Source organism: Ursus arctos, unplaced genomic scaffold, assembly GCF_023065955.2.
Source record: "Ursus arctos isolate Adak ecotype North America unplaced genomic scaffold, UrsArc2.0 scaffold_8, whole genome shotgun sequence".
NCBI lineage: Eukaryota > Metazoa > Chordata > Mammalia > Carnivora > Ursidae > Ursus > Ursus arctos.
Genome location: NW_026623100.1, coordinates 60,229,159 through 60,249,841, shown reverse-complemented (window position 1 = coordinate 60,249,841; position 20,683 = coordinate 60,229,159). Strand labels below are relative to the sequence as shown.

The following is a 20,683-nucleotide window of genomic DNA, read 5'->3' as shown; positions in this document are numbered from 1 at the left end:
TTCTTTCAGGATCAACATGAGTACTTTCATATAAAATCTTATTTTTAATTCCTTCTCTGGCAGTTCTTCCCTGGATTTTTAGCTTTGCGTAATTATACCTATGATGGAGCCTGCATCCTAAAGTCACCAACATTAATCCTCCTACTCCAACATCACATGATCTAAATCTACTAGTTAACAAAAAATGTCCAAGGCCAGCCACAGCAGGTCCTAATGAACCATGTAACATTGAATCCCATGCATAGGGAATGTTTTCAGCATCTAAAATTCCTAGGCGCTTAAAGGGCTTCCCCTAGCGGCACCTGGGGGGCGCAGTTGCTTAAGTGTAGGACTCTTGGTTTGGGCTCAGGTAATGATCTCAGGGTTGAGAGATTGAGCCCCACTTTGGGCTCCACGCTCAGCGCGGAGTCAGCTTGTCCCTGTCCCTCCCCCTTGTCTCCACCGCCTCCCCCTGCCCTGTGCATGTGTGTGTGCACTCTATCTCAAATAAATACTTGAATGAAATCTTATTTTTTTAAGCTTTCATTTATTTGAGAGAGAGAAAGAGAGAGCATGAGTGGGGGGAGAGGGAGAAACAGACTCTCCACTGAGCAGGGAGCCCCACCCAGGGCTGGATCCCAGGATCCTGGGATCATGACCTCAGGTGAAGGTAGACGCTTAACTGACTGAGCCACCCAGGTGCGCCATGAATAAAATCTTGAAAAAACATAAATAAAGGGCTTCCCCTTATCACGCTCACCAGGGCTTCAGTGCTGTAGCCATGGGCTCCAGTGGGTGCCTGGGGCCCTATCTGGCCTGTACTATGTATTAAACGTTTTAAATCCAGACTTTTAAAAAAGATTGATTGATTGATTGATTTTTAAAGATTTTATTTATTTATTCGACAGAGATAGAGACAGCAAGCGAGAGAGGGAACACAAGCAGGGGGAGTGGGAGAGGAAGAAGCAGGCTCATAGCGGAGGAGCCTGATGTGGGGCTCGATCCCATAACGCCGGGATCACGCCCTGAGCCGAAGGCAGACGCTTAACCCTGTGCCACCCAGGCGCCCCATAAGATTTATTTATTTATTTTAGAGAGAGAGAGAGAGAGAGAGCATCAGTGAGGGGGGAGAGGGAGAGAGAATCTCAAGTGATTCTGCACCAAGCGTGGAGCCCGATGTGAGGCTTGATCTCACTCCTGAGATCAGGACCTAAGCTGAAACCAAGGGTCAGATGCTTAACCGACTCAGCCACCCAGGTGGATTTAGGTGCCCCTAAATCCAGGTTTTTAAAGGCGTTTTTATTGGAAAAGTAATTTGACATGCTGTTGGAATTTAAAGATTAAATTAATTCTTAAAAAAAAATCAGGACTTATCTTCGTATTTTATTTAATAATCTTTGAACTCTGAACACATAAAATGTAGAAGAAATAAGTGCCAGCTCAAAGCCAATTATAACACATACACACACAGACCCATGCAGATAGGTAGGTAGGAGGGGAGATAGACACAGAGAACCAACTTTGAGGATTTATGGGACTTTTTTATGTGTTACTAGGACAGTTTAAGTTAGATAGCCTTCCCTAGGCTTATCTGAGCTATCACATCAGAAGTCTACTTAAATGCAGAAACAGCCCTTCTGTGTTCATTGAGAGATTTTAAAAAACCTTGGCCAAGTTTCACATCCCTTGATGTATGTTTGTATCCAGAACCTTTTGGGAAGTTTACTTTACTGTCATCAACAACTAAGAAGAATCCTGTCACTTGAGAACCGTGCTAACATGATTGAAGGTTACTGTATTTCTGAGAAACATGGCTAGACACTCAGGCGTAATGAGCAGTCAAAGGGAAAGAAGGTTAAATAAAAGCACTAAGAGCACTGAATATTATCAGTTCTAGCTTTTCTTGAGTTTGGTTTATGTGGAGGAGATCTACTGAAGGAGTTTCATTGTGAGAAGTTCATGTTTAGATACCTGTCTGCTTTTGAAGTAAGACGTGTCCATCTTGACTTATTCTGAGTCCAGAGAATCTCCTTAAAGAGCTGACAGTATATAGAAAAACACCTTTTTTTCTTCTTTTTTTAAGTAGGCTCCTTGCCTAGCATGGAGCCCAATGTGAGGCTTGAACTCATGACCCTAGATCAAGACCCGAGCTGGAATCAAGAGTTGGATACTTAACTGACTGAACCACCAGGTGTCCAAGAAAAGCACTTTCTTTTTCAGACTCATTTTAATTTCAGTTCAGACGAAAGTAAAGGATATCTATTTCATAGCTGTAAGTGTTTCTGTCGGATAGCCAGGTGATGAAGGGGATTGGGTTGTGTAGTGTCACTTCTACACACGTATTCTTCCTCTGCCAACTCCTTCCTCAGCCCCATTTTCCCAGTAAGCATCGATTCAGATTCTGGCTTTGCCACTTAACAGCTGAGGTGACTAGTCGGTAAGCTGTCTGAATTCAAGTTTCTAATGAATCAGATGGGGATAGTGTCAACCTCAAAGACATCGTTGTGAGAATGATAACGCAATGTGTAAAATACGTCGTGCCAGGCAGAGCAGGCATTCAGTGTGTCTCCCTTCCCTTTCAGCTTGAATGGCAGAGAACGGATTCTCCCATCTTGGGACACTGGAAGTGCGTTTTCTATTCATTTATTATGCATTAGTTCTTTCACGTCTTTTAAAATTCCTTTTTAATTGCAGTGTAATTAACGTACAGTATTATGTTAGTCTCACATTATGCAATAATTCTTGTGGACTGCTGTGTGAAATGCTGACTCACCCATTACTAGAAGCTTTTGTGAGAGACAGTTTGTCAGGGATAATTAGAGGTATGGACCGGGTGGACCTGTAGACGTGCCCTGCAGCTTGGTGTGCGTTACCTAGCCTTACATATTACATATCATTAATTTTGACAATCATTTCATTTCAGACTGTGTTAGGTTAATATCCTCCTGTCTTTTCAACTCAGGTATTTAGAGAAATCAGAATCTGACTGCTAAACCAATATTCATTCTATATTTGATATTCATATGATCATATTTATCTTTGTGTATCTCTTTCTCCTCTGAAGGGAAGACTTTTACATTCTTTATGAGGGAAGCTGTAAACTGACCTCTGCATTAGATTTTCTGTAGTGTTTAACTCTTTGTAGGTTCATTTGGTACTTCGCATCTTCACCTTGTATCGCCATAGTTTTTAATAGCACAATTAAGACAAGCGCTCTAAAATTAGAGCAGGTTAATGAGTTGCGTTTCCTAGGATTATTGTGTGGAATAAAGGAGGGATGTATGTAATGTCCTTAGCTTTGTGCTTGGAACGTGTGAGTGGTCAGAGAATGCTGGCTTGAATGGCGATTGTACTTGTGTTCCTCATCTTCCAGGTTTAAAATTCTTTAAGCGCAGGGACTATCAATATATATGCTTCACGTACCGTGGACTCAACATTTGACTTATTTGCTCATTTTACTTAATCATAGATTTTCATTTTCATCATAGTTTTTAATGTTTCATCTTATGTCTTGCAGTGATGAAACTAGAGGATCTGTTTGTTGGTGCTTCCGGTCACTATTTGTCTATTCAGTTCCATCTGGAGTGTGCATATATATTTTTATATTATTATGAATATACAAAAGCAAAAGATCAGTTCAACATTGCTAAAGACATCAGCAAATTACAAATTGATTTGACAGGTAAGACTTGTTACTTTTTGTGGATGATTAATTTTTTTAATGATAAAACTAATATAGACATTGGCAGTTTGGCTATATTTGGTTGTGTTTGATTTTTTTCTGTTCTGCTCTTTGCTTTATAAAAATCGGTTTTAAAGATTTTAAGAATTCATAGTTTTAGAATAAGTTTAATTGAAATGTAATATTTTCTTTATTCCTAGAGATTCCCCTTTATTTTCCAGTCTGGTTAGCCACATGTTAGTGAGATATATATATATATATATATATAGCAGCCAGGTAGTACACAGATGAACTCTTTTTTTTTTTAAGTAAGCTCTGTGCCCAGTGTGGGACTTGAACTCAAACCCCTGAGATCAAAAGTCGCATGCTCTACTGACTGAGCCAGCCAGGCGCCCCCACAAATGAACTTTTCACCATTTGTTTATGGGTGTGGGTTTCTTAAAGTTCCTCCGATTCCCACGTTTTTTGTGGCCTCTTTACATTGCCCTTTCTTGTAAATACCCACCTGTGGCTTCCATCTGCTTTGTCTTCAGAACAGAAATTTTCGACTGTTTTATATTCAGTGCCTTAGAACGCTGGCATATTGTTGGCACTCAGATACTTGTTGAATGAACAAGTAAGGTACAGAATTTCTCCAAAAACCTTTCTATTTCTTCCGAATACAAAACAAGAAACAGGGCGTGGGTGGCTCAGGCAGGTAAGCGTATGCCGTCTGCTCAGGTCGGGATCCGAGTCCTGGGATCAAGTCCCGCATCGGGCTCCCTGCTCAGTGGGGAGTCTGCTTCTCCCTCTCCCTCCACTGCTTTCCCTGCTGTGCTCTCTCGCTCTCTCAAATAAATAAATAAAAAGGAAAAAAAAAAACCCACAACAAAATAAGAAACATTGATTGCTTTTTGTGTCTTGCTCTATCCCTGGGGTGTTACAATATCATTGGCATTCAGTATTGATTGTGTTAATGAAAGTCCCATATTATCAGTTCGAGCACACTACTTACACCTCTTGAACCTGAGGTCGGCATTCCAGGCCGTGTGTGTGAGGATTGATGTGATTGAACCTATTTGTCCTTCCTGGACTCGGTCGAGGTGATCTCTAAGGTCTATTCTTACCCCTAAATTCTGTGCTTCTTATTGAGCTGGTCTTGTCATTCAAATCTTTCAAGTATATTACGAGTTAAATATGACTTTGTGCCCTGGTCTGGGATCTTAGCCATCTTTTGTTACGTTGTTTGTATGGGGAAAATTATTAAATATCCAGCATAGAACTTTTGGAACAATGGCCATATAAGTTGGAGTCTTCTCTGTATTTGAAAATATAGTTCTATATAATATAACTTGTGAGGTTAGCTTCAGAGATTATGTTTTTAAATGTTTTGGCTCTCGGGGACTTTTTTGGGGCTATTTAAAAACTAATGGCACAGTATTCTGTATAGTCAGCTTTAATGCTGGTATATTTACTAGCTAGTTCTTCATATTTTTTTCCAAGTTAAGAGTGAAAAACTTAAAAATACAAATGTGGTACAAATATAAAATGAAAATCAGATTATTATTTTTTTCCATTCAACTGTAACCCTTTTATAAAAAAGTAAGCTGTGTTAGACCATCTCAGTAGCTGTTTTTGTGTAGCATGTTTAAAAGGTTGATGTATAATTTAGAGCCAGACTCATTGCAGGATAAAATCCAGACTTCTTAGACTGGGCTTTACAATCAACGGTCTTTGTAATCTGACGCTTGCCAGAGAGTGGATATTAGGACTGTTGCTTCTATTAAAGCTATTCTGTAGCAAGTTATTTCAGATACAAGATAGAAAAAATGTGGGTGTTAAGAAGCCAGATAGAATAATAGAAAGACTGTGGGGTTTAGAACCTGGAGACCCTGGCTTTAAGCTCTGGCTGTGAGACCGAGAGTCCTTGTGATCTTAAGCAAGTCCTTCCGATCTTAAGATCGGAACGTCTGTTTTTTCATTTGCTATATGAGGATGATGATACTTCTTCCACCTATGAAAATTTGGGGGGAAGGAGGTAGTTTGATGCAAAAGTGAGTATGTGTAATCTAGTGGCATAAATCTTGGGTTTGAGTTCTGGCTCCATAGCTTATTGGCTTTATAATTTTATTTATTTTTTTATTTTTTGTTTTCTGCCCCTGGCTTTATAATTTTATAAGTAGTTTTAAGATCATTACTGAGTCTCAGGTCTTTTTTTTTTTAATGTGACATGGAGAAAATACCTTTACAGACTTTAAAGTACTCTGAAATTACTACTTTTCATGATTGTACAGTAGATATGATTGACAAATCGATAAGTACAATTTAATATGTTGTTTTTCAGGTGCTTTGGGGAAAAGGACACGGTTCCAGGAAAATTATGTGGCACAACTTATTCTAGATGTAAGAAGGGAAGGGGATGCATTTTCACATTGTGAATTCAGTCCAGCACCTACTCCTCAGGAGCATTTAACCAAGGTGAGTAGGATTGTAAGTTATTTAAATTACTATCCAAATCTAACAGGTTCAGTAGTGAGTTTTGTACAAACACTGAATGGGGTGGGAAGAGGCTTCATTCTATTCCTTCTTGAGCTTTTTCATGGTGGCTGGGGGTTTTAGAAAATACGCAGACATACCAATGTGAGTTTAAGCCTTTTTTACCCTTAAGTAGAGATAAAGTGTTGTTTTTCTTTTAGACTTCAGTAATATGAGTTAGTAATGCAGTCAGTTATGTATTACTCTCTGAAAAAATTCAAAAGACAGACTGCGTAGAGTCTGATTTTTCTAGCTGCTACTGTATTTGTTGCCTTAACTTCTGCCTTTTGTGGATATTTTTGAATATTAAGAGACTTGAAATTTCTTAGGTTCTTCAAAATATATAAACAGATGATAAGAATGTCTTTTTACCAGTGTTCTGATCCTTTGTTACTGTCATTATTGGGCTGATTGCTGCCTTAGTATGTTTTTCTTGACTTGGCTAATGCTTTCTCTTTGTTTTTGTTTTTATTTTTTTAAGATTTTATTCTTAAGTAATCTCTACACCCAGTGGGGGCTCAAACTTATAACCCTGAGATCAGGAGTTACATGTTCTACTAACTGAGCCAGCCAGGTGCCCCATGCATTCCCTTCTTGTAACTTAAATTTATGGCTCTTGGTCAGTTTACCTACTTAGATGCCTTTCCATCTGCTTCCATAGAGGTCGTTAGCATTTATGTTTTCTTACTACGGAGATGCCAAGCTAATGTTTTTGGTTGTCCTTTGCCTGATGTTACTGTCCTTGAAGCCCTACCCTTCATTCCAGAGCCGATAAACAAATTTACCTTGGGTACACGGAACACTAAAATTCTCTTCTGTATTGAAAATAGTGCCAAGAGGAAGGGCTAGGGATGAGAAGGAAGAGTGACAGCAGTCAGGAGTCCCAAGGAAGGCCTTTGATGAGATACTGCGCACTTCTGGGCTTGTTCCAAGCACTCTCTTGTTTGCTTTTGAGTTCACTTCAGGGAGGAACCACTGTTGAATCTAAGAGAAGAAGGAAGGAAGAAAGGAAGGGAGAGGTGTAGAAACTCAGGAATACGACTGCATAGGGTGCTGCCTGTACTTCCTGACGTATGTTGAGCCATCATAAAGGAGGGTTTGTACTGCTGTGTTGATGCTGGTCAGGGAACACGGTGCTGCTACCTGCCTCACACCTCTCTTCTTTCCTCCCTGCATGTATGGAGTCTCCTCTTTAAGCCTTTTGTTTTCTAAGCCTTTTGATGTAACCCAGGTCCCTCCCTAATTCTTAGATTAACTGCCATAAACCTGATTTTTAGGCCATCGATATAGCATCAGTTGAAAAGAGATTCCATTCTGCAGTCTACACATTTAATTCAGTAATCCATTGTTTATTGTTCTTTTATATGGCGTTCCCTTATTGAAAATTGTCTCCTGGGATGAGAAATAGGATATGATGACTATTATGAGGAATGTAAAAAAAATGATATACAATTTAATATAGTTTATTGAATCTTTCATATTTAAAGTAAAATACATTCAGATAATCTTATGATTTTCATTAATTACTACTTAGAGGTATAAGGTAAAAAAAAGGACAGTCTCTGTTCTTAGTTGTTCAGTTGTGTATTTACAGAAAACACAAATGCACACATGATCAGTATCACTGATGAGAAATATACCTTAATGCTAAATATGGTGTGTGCCGCATATTGAAGATAAATTATGTGCTAGTTTCTTGATTCAGTAGAATGTTATGAGGTCCAGGTGGGACTGAGGTAGAACAATATTTTAAGTTTGGGACTTGCAGAACAGGTAAGTAGGTACTGCAGCTGACCCATTTTAATTTCAAAAGAGCAGAATAGGAACAGAGAGAATTTTGAATGAAGATCCAAACTGTTTTGATTACTTGCTTGTGTCTGGCAAATAAATGATGCCATGCTGCCAACACTGACATATCTCAGGTCTTTGGTGGTGGAGGGGAAGGAATCCTGGGATGGCAGGAGACTTGGGTCCCTGTTCCGTCCTTTTGGTCTAGCCTAGGGTGAGAATCTGGGACAGTTATGATATTCTTAGTTCCCTCATTTGTTTTTCTCACATCACACTTTGTTAAAGGATCCGATTAGATTTTAAAGCTTTTGTACAGATGTGTTATTAAACATTGTGTATTAGGGGCACCTTGCTGGCTCAGTCAGTAGAGCATGTGACTCGCGATCTCGGGGTTGTAAGTTTGTGTCCCATATTGGATGTGGAGATTACTTAAAAATAAAATCTTTAAGGGAGCCTGTGTAGCCCAGTCAGTTAAATGTCCAACTCTTGGTTTTGGCTTAGGTCACGTTCTCAGAGTCATGAGATGGAGCCTGCTGAGTCTGGCTCTGTGCTTAGCGGGGAGTTGGCTTGAAAACTCTCTCTCTCCACCCCTCCCCCCACTTGTACATGCACTCTCTGTCTCTCAATAAATAAATAAGTCTTTAAAAGGAAATTTTTAAAAAAAGCAAAAAACCAAAAGAAAACATTGCGTATTGATAAGTAGCTTAATGCAGCCCTATAAGAATGTAAAATGATGAGAATTTTGGGATACTGTAGAGCTGCGTGGTCCAATATGGTAGCCATCAACCACATGTGATTGCTAATTACTGGGAAGTTGGTTCTTGCAATTTGAGATGTGAAGTGTAAAAGACACATTAGATTTCATGGACTGTGTATGAAAAAAAAGAATGTATAATATATAACCAATAATTTGCTGTTGGCACATATAAGAATATTATTTTTTATATATCAGGTTAAATCATTTTTAAAAGTTTACTTTTTTACATGTGACTATTACATATGTACTGCTTTTTAAATTATGGAAGGCCTGCGTTGAAAACGATGGCCACCAGGGTGCGCCATGCACCTGCCAGCCCGGCCTTTGGTGCCCATTCTGGGAGGAAGAGCCGCTTTTTCAGTGGATTTTGAGCAACACCCTAAGGTTCTGTGTTCCTCTCCTGAGCAATTTGTTGCGGTTGCTGTACTCTTTCTTAAAACACTGTAGATAGAGCTAGGCCTACAGTTAGGATGAATTTGAGGATAGACAAGGAAAGCTGTTGCTCTGGGCTGTGTTTTGGGCAAATTTACTGCTTACTAGTTAAGAGGTTACCAGTTAAGAGGTTGACCTCTTAGCCATAGGCAGTTTCCAGCCTTCTGGTCCTTTTAATTCCTAGTTTTAGCTACTTATATTGAATTAGAAAAAAATTTAAAGTTGTGCCTATTTTATTTTAAATGTACAGTTTGAATTTTGAAAAATAGACCCGTGGAACGACCACCATCATAATAAAAATACAGAATCATTTCCGTTACACCAAAAAGTCACTTATACTCCTTCACAGTCAGTCACTTTCTCTCCCACTGGTCTGCTTTCTGTCACAGATTAGAGCTGCTTTTTCTAGAATTTCAAAAAAATGGAATCATACAGTATGACTCTCTTGTGTCTGGTTTCTTTCACTTAGCATAATGTTTTTTTTAAGTTCTAGCAATTCTTTTTTTCCAGTTTTATTGAGAAATAATGGACATATCTCACCGTATAAGTGTAAGGCATACAGCATAATGGTTTGATTTGCATATATTATGAAAAGTTTACCACCGTAGGTTCAGCTAACATCCATCTTCTCATATAGATAAAAAGAAAAAAACAGAAAAGAGGGAAATTTTTTTTTCTTGTGGTGAGAACTCTTGGGATCTATTCTCTTTACAACTTTCCTGTCCGTCACCCAGCAGTGGTAGCTGCAGTCATCATGTCGTACACCACATCCCCAGTGCTTATTCGTCTTGTAACTGGAGGTTTGTACCCTTTGACCACCTTCCTCCAGTTCCCCCTCCCCCCACACTCTGCCTCTGCTAACCACAAGTCTGAGCTCTTTTTCTACAAGTCTGGTGTATATATATATATATTTTTAGATTCCATATACAAGTGAGATCATACAGTATGTGTCTTTCTCTGACTTCCTTCAGCTAGCATCATACCTTTAAGGTCCATCCAAGTTGTCACCAATTGTAGGATTTCCTTGTTTGTTTGTTTTTTTATGGCAGAATAATATTCCATTATATGTGCCATATCTCCTTAATCCACTCATCCATGCATGCAGACTTAGGTCCATTAGTGGACAGTGTGTTTATCCACTTACCTGTTGGACAGTTGAGCTGTTTCTAATTTTTGGCTATTATGAATAAAGCTGCTTGAAACATTTGTGTGTAAGTCTTTGTGTGAACATATGTTTTTAATTCTCTTGGGTAAATACCTAGGATTAGAATGGCTGGATTGTGTGGTAAGTGTGTTTTTTCTTTTTCTTTCTTTCTTTTTTTTATTGACATATAATTTTTTTTCTTAGAGAATGAGAGAGAGAGAGAACACATGTAGGGGGGAGGGGCAGAGGGAGAGGAAGAGAGAACCTTAAGCAGGCACATGCTCAGTGTAGAGCCCCGTGTGGGGCTCGATCTCATGACCCTGAGATCAACATCTGAGCCAAAATCAGGAGTCGGTCGCTCAACCGACTGAGCCACTCAGGCACCCCAGTGTGTTTCTAAATTGATGAGCAATCGCCAAACTCTTTTCCAAAGCGGTTGTGGTGTTTTACATTTCCAGCGGTTGGTGTATGAGAGTGCCAGTTGCAAATGCTTCATAGTGTCAGTCTCCTTAATTTTTGCTATTCTAGTGTGTTAAGGGGGTGTGTAGAGATAATCTCATTGTGGTTTTACTATTTTTTGACAATTCATTTCTTTAAAAATCGACTTCTTTTAAAGATTTATTTGAGAGTGTGAGCAAGAGTGGGGTGGGGGGCGGAGGGAGAGGGAAAGAATCTCAAGCAGACTCTTCGCTGAGTGTGGAGCCTTATGTGGGACTCTTTCTCTCGACCCCAAGATTATGACCTGAACTGAAATCAAGAGTCAGACACTTAACTGACTGAGCCACCCAGGTGCCCCAAATCATTTTTTAAAAAGGATTTATTTATTTTTTGAGAATTCGAGGGAGAGGGAGAAAGAGAATCTCAAGCAGACTCTGCACTGAGCTCAGAGCCCATCGAAGGGTTCAGTCCCATGACCCCAAAATCATGACCTGAGCTGAATATATATATATGCAACCATTACAGTCAATGTATGTTTCATTAGCCTAGAAAGTTCCATCATGCCCATTTGCAGTTAATCCCCCAGTGCACCAGCTCTAAACAGTCATGGATCTGTTTTCTGTGACTACAGAGAGTTTGCCTTTTCTAGAATTTTGTATGTACTTTTTTGTATCTGGCTTCTTTTGTTTAGCATGATGTTTTTGAGATTTACCTATATAATTACATGTGGCAATAGTTCCTTTTTATTGCTGATTAGAATTCCATTGGGTGGATATAGTATAATTTTTCTTTTATTTGTTTATCGACAGTCATTGAGTTGTTTCTGGTGTTGGGCTATTACAGATAAAACAGTTATGAACATTAATATACATGTTTTCATTTCTCATGGTAACCACTTAGAGTGGAATTGATGGCTCCTATAGTAAATGTATGTTTTTATTATAAGAAATTGGCAAAATATTTTCTTTGGTTGTACATCATTTTAAATTTCTGCCAGCGATGTGTCAGAGTTCTAATTGTTGTAGATCCTTGTCAACATTTAGTATTGTCAGTCTTTTAATTAGCATTTCCTATTGACTGCTGTTGTCAAGGATCTTTTTGTGTGCTTATTGGCCAGTTGTCTATCTTTTTTAATGAAGTACCTGTACAAATCTATTGTCCGCTTTTATATTGGGTTGTTTATCTTCTTACTGAGTTGTAAGAGTTCTCCATATTCTGAATACAAGTCCCTTTTCAGATATTTGTTTTATGAATATATTTTCTGAGTCTGTAGCTTGGCTCTTCATTTTCTTAACAATGTTTTCAAAGAACAGAAGTTTTTAATTTGATGAAGTTCAATTTAAAAAGTTTTTTCTCTGCTGGTTCAGGTATTTTGTGTCCTAATTAAGGACTGCCTATCTAGCCCAGAGTTGCAAAGCTTTTCTCCTGTGATTTCTTCTAGAAGTTTTTTAGTATTAGCTTCTACATTAAGGTCTGTGATCAATTTTGATTTAATTTTTGTGTATGGTATGAGATAAGGGTGAAGGGTCATTTTTTTCCAAATGGCTAACCAGTTGTTCCACAATCATATATTGAAGAAACTTTCCTTTGTTGAAAGTCAGTTGACCATATGTGGGTCTAAAATTGTGGACTATTGTAGTCCATTCATCTGTACGTCTGTCTTCATGCCAGTACCACGCTGTCTTGGCTTCGTAGTCCAAGTCCCCGAAGTTCTCAGATTTTATTCTTTTCCAAATTGTTTTGGCTATTCTAGATCCTATTGAGAAACAAGAGTTGGGAATTGATACTTTAGGTTAGAATTTAGAGCAGAGTAGAAAGATCTGATTTTAAATCCTGATGCATTAGTAGAGGGGCTTTTGCATACTGGGGTCACTGAACGATAGCTGTCATTCCCTATTATTGATATTGTCAGTGCATTCCTGAAGTATAGATGGCATGTCCTCCGTTTCTACCCAGTAAATTTTCCCCAAATATGTGTTTTACAGGAAACAGCCTATTGACCGTATGTAGACATTGTATAATCTTTAAACAAAAAGGTGAATGATCCCTCCTTAGTAATCAGTTGCATACAGTGTGTTGAATGAATCAGATTTAATTTTTGGTCTAAATATTTTATTTTGTATTGCACCAGAATCTTGAGCTCAATGATGATACTGTTCTAAATGAGATAAAGTTAGCAGATTGTGAACAGTTCCAGATGCCTGACCTGTGTGCTGAAGAGCTTGCCGTTATCCTTGGAATCTGGTAAGTCAGTACTTACTTGGTTACTTTGAACACTTTGCATATTGGTTTTATTGTGTTGAGAAAAACTTTATTCCAGGAGGTGCCCGGAGTTCTGGATGAATAGGGAATCTTATAATGGCTACAAGGATCAAGAATAGTGGGGCAACCAATTACCACTACACCACCAGTGCTCTCTGCTAGGCAACTAAGTAAAGGGTTAGAGATTAGGAATCTCAGGTATCTCCTTTGAGTTAGTATACTTCACCTTCTCTTTCCTTCATAAGCAAAATTTCTTTGATTAGCCTTAGCTAGGAATACACTTTTAATAAAGTATTTAGGAGAGTTGAGAATGATTATTTTGACCTTTGAGGATATTTACGTTCCAAAGGATAGAATTCTTTTTCTTTTTTCCCTAAGATTTTATTTATTCATTTGAGAGAGAGAGAGCATGCGAGTAGCAGAGAGAGGCAGAGGGAGAAGTAGAGAGAGAAGCAGACTCCCTGCTGAGCAGGGAGCTAGCTGTGGGGCTCTATCCCAAGACCTGGAGATCATGACCTAATGCCCATGGCCATTATCCCTGTGGAGAGGTGACTTGGACATTGTAGTGGGCTGGGTTAGTTTAGGAAGGAAACACAGAGAAAGTGAATTCTTGTAGATGATGGATTGGTGAAACAGTGGGGCTAGGGAAAAAAAGACAAAAAACCAGACTCTTAAATACAGAGAACAAACTGGTGGTTGCCGGAGGGGTTGGGAGTTGGGGGGGGGGAGGCTGGGTAAAATAATGAAGGGGATTAAGAGTAGACTTATGTTGAGCACTTAGAAATATATAGAATTGTTGCATCATTATATTGTGTACCTGAAACTTATATAACATGGTATGTTAATTATACTTGAATTTAAAAAAAAGGTAACCACTATCATGAAGTCGAGTTGTCATTTTCTTGCCTTTTCAAAAAAATATATTTACTCACATGTTTTTATACTTCTAAGTCAATTGTTTCATTTGAGTTTTTCTCTGAGCTTTATAAAAGTGGTATCTTACTGTTATATAGTTTTCTGTGATTGTTCTGTGATTGTTTTTTTCTCTCATTATTATGTTTTTATGGTTCATTCATGTTTTATATGTAGCTACAATTTACTTGGGATTATAGCATTCCATTGGGTGACTATTTCTCAGTTTATCAGTCTCCTTTTGGATATTGGGATCATTTCAAGATTTTCTCCTGTTATACACAATATTACTATGGATATTTGTGTATACGATTCCTGGTACACCTGTTCAGGAATTTCTCTGAGCTCTATGGAATTATTGAGCTAAGGATATATGAAGGTTCACTTTACAGGGTAGTGCTAAATAGTTTAACAAAATCATCCTATCAAATTATACTTGGATCAGCAGGGTCTAAGAATTCCCACTGCTCTGCCTCTTTGACAACCTCTTAATTTTTGCCTAATGGTTAAAATAGTAATATTTTAATTCTTTTGGCATGAGTTTGATAAATAGGAGATGTTGCCATGTTAATTCTTTTCATTGTCTTTGTGAAGTGGCACAGATTGGATTTCTTTCTCCTAGTAAAATATGTTGATATTTAGTATACCAACCACATTTTGCCAGTGTTTTTTAAAAGATTTTATTTATTTATTTATTTTGGGGGGGAGTGGGGGAGGGGCAGAGGGCGACGGAGAGAGAAACCCAAGTAGACTCTGCACTGAGTGTGGAGCCCAATGCAAGACTTGATCTCACGACCCAGAGATTACGACCTGAGCTGAAACCAAGAGTTGGCCCCTTAACTGAATGCTCCAACCAGGTGCCCCTATTTGTACATTTTATTACTTACTTACTTATTACATTATTTATTGTCATGCTTATCTTTGGTGAAGTCATACCTACATTTGCATATAATGCAGTAGTATTAAAATATGTACTTTGAAATAAAGTTTATGCTGCCTTTTTAAAAATTATATTTCATTAATTGCAACATGCATTTTAGAATTAATTTACTTTTTTTTTTTTTAATTTAAAGCACAAATTTCCAAAAGAATAACCCAGTGCATAAGTTAACTGAAGAGGAGCTGCTGGCATTTACATCAGTGAGTAATGTCTTGTCCTTTCCATTTCGTGTTTTTCCTTGCACATTCTATTGCTTCTGATTTATTCTTGCCTCAGATTGCTCATATTGAGACACTGCCACTTAAGGAAATTACGGAGAAAAAAAACCTCACCATTTAGTTTCCAGTTTAGTTTCCAAACTGCATATATCTTGCTGTTGATGTAAGCATAAGCATTTTTCTTTGTACTTGCTTGGATTTGAGGGCAGTGGCCAACTATTTCTTGTTCATTGTTAGATCCCAGGGCCTAATAGGTGCTCCATAAATGTCCAATGAGTAAATGAAGCGAGAGAGCATGAGTCTGACTCCTCACTCCAGAGCCGCTATAGTGTGCGCCTCTTTCGTCTACAACTGAGGGCGATGCCTACATGGATGGGACAGAAAGAGGATGTCAGAGAGTGAGGACCAGAAGCAGGAGGGCGTGGGTTATAGAGGCCGAGGAAGGAGGCAGTGTCAGGAGCATGAGGTGCTCGCTAGCGTTCCGCACTATAGAACCGCGCTGAGAAAGGCTGTGGGTGCTGATAATCGGGAGTGCGCTGCTTGTCTCTAGGACAGTTTCGGTGGAGTATGGTGTAGTCACGTCATCACAGGGAATTAAGGAGGGAATGAGGTATAAGAAAATAAAGTTGATAAATACCACAGTCCGCGAAGAATGGCAGTGAAAAGGAAAGATCGAGTAATAGATGTGTGAGGATTTGAGCTCAAAGAAGGCTTTTCAAGGACAGAAAAGTCACAGACCAAAGGGTCAGTCAGTATCTTCTTAGCTTATGGATGAAAAGATAACGCACATCTTTGATGAGCACAAGTTGCTTAAGATACTTTTTTTTAAAGACATTTTTATTAATCATAGTTAAAATCAAGAGAGAATTCTGATGTTTTCTTTCCTTGTTATTTTTCAGATAAGGCAAAAATGAAGTATTTTTATCTGGTAGAAAAGCTAGCTTACTTTGTATTGTAATATACATTTTTCAAGTTACTATTTCCTGCCTATGGTTTTAGAGCCGGTAGGATGTTAATCCCTTGAGTCCTCTGGGTGCATGTTTCATTTTCTCACTTGAGGATCTTAGAAATCTTTGGTGTTTCTGATGGTAGCATATCTGTGTTTAGGTAACTATGTGGAAATGTCCCTGTTTATTCATTACATGTGCTATAAAGAATTTGACAAGTAAAGTGTTAAACATTTTTTAAAAGATTAATTTAAGAAATTATTCTGTATTTCCTATTTATTCAGCTAATCTCAATTGAATACTGAATTTATGTCAAGCATTGTGCTAGTCATTGGGGATACAGTGTCAACAGAATCTTTTCCCTCTTGGCGTTTACATCGATTTACATTCTTGTGGGGACAATACACAGTATACCAAGAGAGAAATAATATACTTAACAGATGTCCTCTGGAGACATATAGAGCTGGGTAAGGGAATACAAATGGCACGGGGATGGCTGTTTTAGACAAGGTGTGGGGGGATCTCAGTGTGAAGGATATGGAGGGTCTGGCATGGTGGTGAGTTTGAGTTACTGTAGGAAAGTACAGAGCTGGATGGGGACAAGGGCCTAGTTGACGAATGTGACCAGGATGCTTGGGTTTCTTCTGATGACTGGGGTAAACAGGATGTAACATGTGCTAGGAAGTGTTGCTGTTGGCCTCTCATGGGGAGGAGGTCAGTAATAACATTTTCTTGGGACTGGTCTTAGCAGTTTATCAAGGTATATGTATTCTCCATAGTTACCCTAAAAAGACACTAAAATATTCTATATTCAAGCAGTTAAATTTTTTTAACATTTCCAGTTGGTGGGGGTGTATTTCTTCCTTTTTTAAAAAAAACTTTTCCTTTTTTTCTCGTTTCTTTTTTTTCATTTTTTCTTTTTTATAATTATTTTTAATTTTTTCAATTTAAATTATGCACCGTATTATTAGTTTCAGAGGTAGAATTTAGTGATTCATCAGTTGCATACAACACCCAGTACTCATTACTTCAAGTGCCCTCCTTAATGGCCATCACCCAGTTACCTCATCCCCCCATCCACCTCCCCTCCAGCAACCGTTTGTTTCCTAGAGTTGAGTCTCTTAGTCTCTCATTATTTGCCTTTCCGATCCCCTACCCCAGGGCCCCACCCCCACCCCCTTCTTAGTCCTCTCTACTATGAAGTACTTCTGAAGTAATTAACTCTGGTAACCTCTGGGGTGGGTAACTCATCTCTCCCAACTTGCAATGAAGGTCATAAATTTGAGTTTCATACTTTTCCGCCAAGGGCTTTGTAATACATCCTTTTTTTTGCTCTCTGTCCTCCTCTGACTCTCGTCCAAGTCAGAAGTGACCTGAGGACTGATCTCTTTGGAGGAAAGGTGTTTGATTACAGTGATGTGTAGTGCCAGGCCTGAGTCTTCTAAGGGGATGAGTTTTTTAATTCCAAGGAAATCTTTAATTCATAAGAAGTAGAACAAGGAACTTACACGTGAGGAGAGCTTTTAGGAGCCCCAAGGATACTTTGTGATCTGCACCACCCCCATCTTTTGTTGATCCCAGAGGAAGCATACAGACCACACTAGAAAAATCCAGATGAGCCCTTGTCAGCTCATCCTTGCATTTATCGGTCCTTCCTGATATCCCTTTTTTGTACATGATACTGAAGCAGATAATAAGATGAATTAGAAGTGGCCCCTCGTCTCAATGAAGAATTCCATTGAAATTTATATCCTATATAATTGAATATCCTGTATATAAATATCCTTTATCTATTACTCCAAAAGAGTATTTAAGGCAAAAGGAAACACTTCTGGTGCTATCCTTCTTCTGAACTCTTGAACTCCTTTCTGTGCCTTTCTTTTAACAGGGATTATATTTGGGCTTATATTATTTATGTATATGTCTTCTTGCTCCCACAAGACTATAAACTCCCCATTTCAGGGACTGGGCTCTTCTTCTCTGGGTCTTCTACAAGGCCCAGGATAGTGCTCCAATGCTTCAGTCATAGTTGTTGCTCAATAAATGGATGCAGAAGAAGAGAATGAATGAGATATCCTTGAACCCTGGAGAGGATTTATGTCTGCCCTATAACTTGATGCTGCATTGCTCCACTTGGTTTTATAATTTAAGTAGTGTTATGTGATGTGAAGAATCACCGCTTGTTTTTTCTTCTTCTGTGTAATGAGGGAAGTGGGGGATGTGCCCCTTCCTCAGCCCTGAAAACTTGATTTGAGGATCAAATTTGAGAATGTCCTGAAAGTACCTTTGAGTAGGTAGAGCTGGTGCACCTGTAGCATTAGGGGATGAGTGGGGCCATCTGATCACAGGTTTGTAGGAGAGCATTCTGTTTTCAAGGAGTAAGAATTCCTAAGTGGATAAGACCTGTTTGAAATTGGCTGTAGACGTGGGAGAGAAGGGAGTGGAGAAGAAAGAAACAGCATACTCTTTCCTGCTGGGCAGCCATTTCCCTTCTGTGGCGTGGTGTGGTGGCCTGGAACTGGGGGTATCAACTATTGAGACTAGGAAGTGTCTTTTGTTAATAGAAGAACAAGAGTAATACAAGTCTTCATACTCCTGCCAGTGGATTATAAGCACTTGAAGGGACGGGAACCATAGTTACTGGGTATTTGTTAAATATTGAATAAACAAATGAATGGCTCATTATTCCTGAATTTTGTTCAGTTTTAGTGAACTGTCTTAAACTTGACTAAAATGGTAAAAAATCTTTTTTGGAGAAGTTTTTAGAAGTGTTTTCCTATTGGTGTAGCATGTTGAAATGTATGTGAGATATGTTGAGAGAATGTTTTCATTCAGCAATGTCAGAAGCTTATCCTAAAAGGAATACTTTATTTTTTTAAGGTTGTCATAATGTAGTGCTGTTCCTGAGATATTTGATCCACACATTTCAGGAAAACTGAATGACTCATAGTAAAAATAACCCGTATTGTTTTAGAGAGCCATTTATGTTGTATCGGCTTGATAATTTAAAATTAGCTGTTATCTACGTTATTTCCTTTCAGATGGGCCAAGTCAGTGACATTCAGTAATGCTTTTAATTTCCTTTCATTGTTGAAAATGGGAACAATTTAGTTAATTCATACAGGTGTTTCAGTTTTCATTGGCAGAAGTTTTGCTTAAGTGTGAATTGATACTGGCAGCCTGCCTTCTGAGTGTCTGCCTGAAGCCCCAAGGTCTCTGTAAATGAAAAAAGGAAAAAGACCTTTGGAATTTGTACATTATATTGTATATATTTTCTCTTTCTGCTGTTAATTTTAAAGCTATTTAGTAAACACTTACTTATGAACATAACATAGTTTGCAAACCATTTTTACAGATTAAAGTGATTGCCTGTTTTTCTTTTAGGGCATACTTATTTCTTAATTTTCTAAGATAGGCAATAGAACTTTGCGGGATAGCCAGGATACTTCTGATAGTTTGTGTTAACATTACATGATGACATATATTAAGCAGTTGTAGTTCAGGATTTTGATTTTCTTTCTGGTTTGAATACTTGTTTCTCAAAATGTTACTTGTACATTTTAATTTACTAGGCATGTATTGATAATGAACATTGTAGCGATCTCTGGATTTTAAGTTGGTAACTTTTAAAGAAGTAAGGGATAGGCATGCTGTATTTTTTGTATCAGTTCATAGGTTAACTGTTATTAAACAGAGGATTATTAAATATTTTTTGACTGTAGTTTGAGTTCCTTGTATATATCTTACTTAAGAAATAGACAGAATGAGTAATGGGATTAGTGGGATCAAGGCTCTTTTCTTACCACATCTACTTTGGTAACTGCTAGACTTCTTTCTTCACTGTTAACCATGGCTTAAGGTTAATACTTATTTGTGGGTTTACTTCGAGTCACGTTGGAGTCACTGGTACTGACTTCTTTTTACTGTAAGCAACTACAAAAACAAAATATATGAAGCAGCAGTGCAAAAAAGGATAATATGTCATGACCAAATAGTGTTTGTCTCAAGAGTGCAAAATTGGATTAACATGAAACAATCAATGCAATTCATCTTATTAGTATAGTAAAAGGGAAAAGCCAAATGATTATCTTAGTAGAAGCAGAAAAGCATTTTAAAAAAATTCAATAAACTTTATATTATAATTTTACTTTATAATATAAAGTATGTATGTATATATATTATATTGTTAATTCCTAGTAAACTAGGAGTAGAAGGGAATGTCAACCTGGTAAAGGACATCAATGAAGAATCTCTAATTAAAATCATTATTGACAAAAAACAGTCTCTTCTTAAGATCAGAAAAATGGCACTTCAGTTTTCCATTGAATTGGAAATCCCAGATAGTGCAGAAACACATGAAGAAGATGCAAAAGGTACGTGGATTGGAAAGGAAGATATAAAACTATCAGTATGCATAGATAACACAATTATATACATAGGTAACCCTAAAGAATTGACATGAAAGCTACTGGAAGTAATAGGAAAGGCCTGAAAAGAATACAAGGTCAATTAAAAAAAAAATCAGTTGTGGGTGCCTGAGTGGCTCAGTTGGTTAATCTTCTGCCTTCAGCTCAGGTCGTGATCCCAGGGTCCTGGGATTCAGCCCCATGTCAGGCTCCCTGCTCAGTTGGGAGTCTGCTTCTCCATGTCCCTCTGCCCCCCCAACTCGT

The 20,683-nt window shown here is 38.2% G+C and overlaps 1 protein-coding gene across 1 annotated transcript in view; it reads left to right on the top strand.

Moving 5' to 3' along the window:
• The window catches only part of TTC27 (tetratricopeptide repeat domain 27), a 169,225-nt gene that overhangs the window by 20,923 nt on the left and 127,619 nt on the right, over nucleotides 1-20,683 (top strand). The window contains exons 6-9 of the mRNA XM_026478659.4: nucleotides 3,497-3,661; nucleotides 5,985-6,118; nucleotides 12,866-12,978; nucleotides 14,982-15,048. Of these exons, the coding sequence (XP_026334444.3) occupies nucleotides 3,497-3,661; nucleotides 5,985-6,118; nucleotides 12,866-12,978; nucleotides 14,982-15,048 (479 nt within the window). The remainder of the gene's footprint in view (nucleotides 1-3,496; nucleotides 3,662-5,984; nucleotides 6,119-12,865; nucleotides 12,979-14,981; nucleotides 15,049-20,683) is intronic.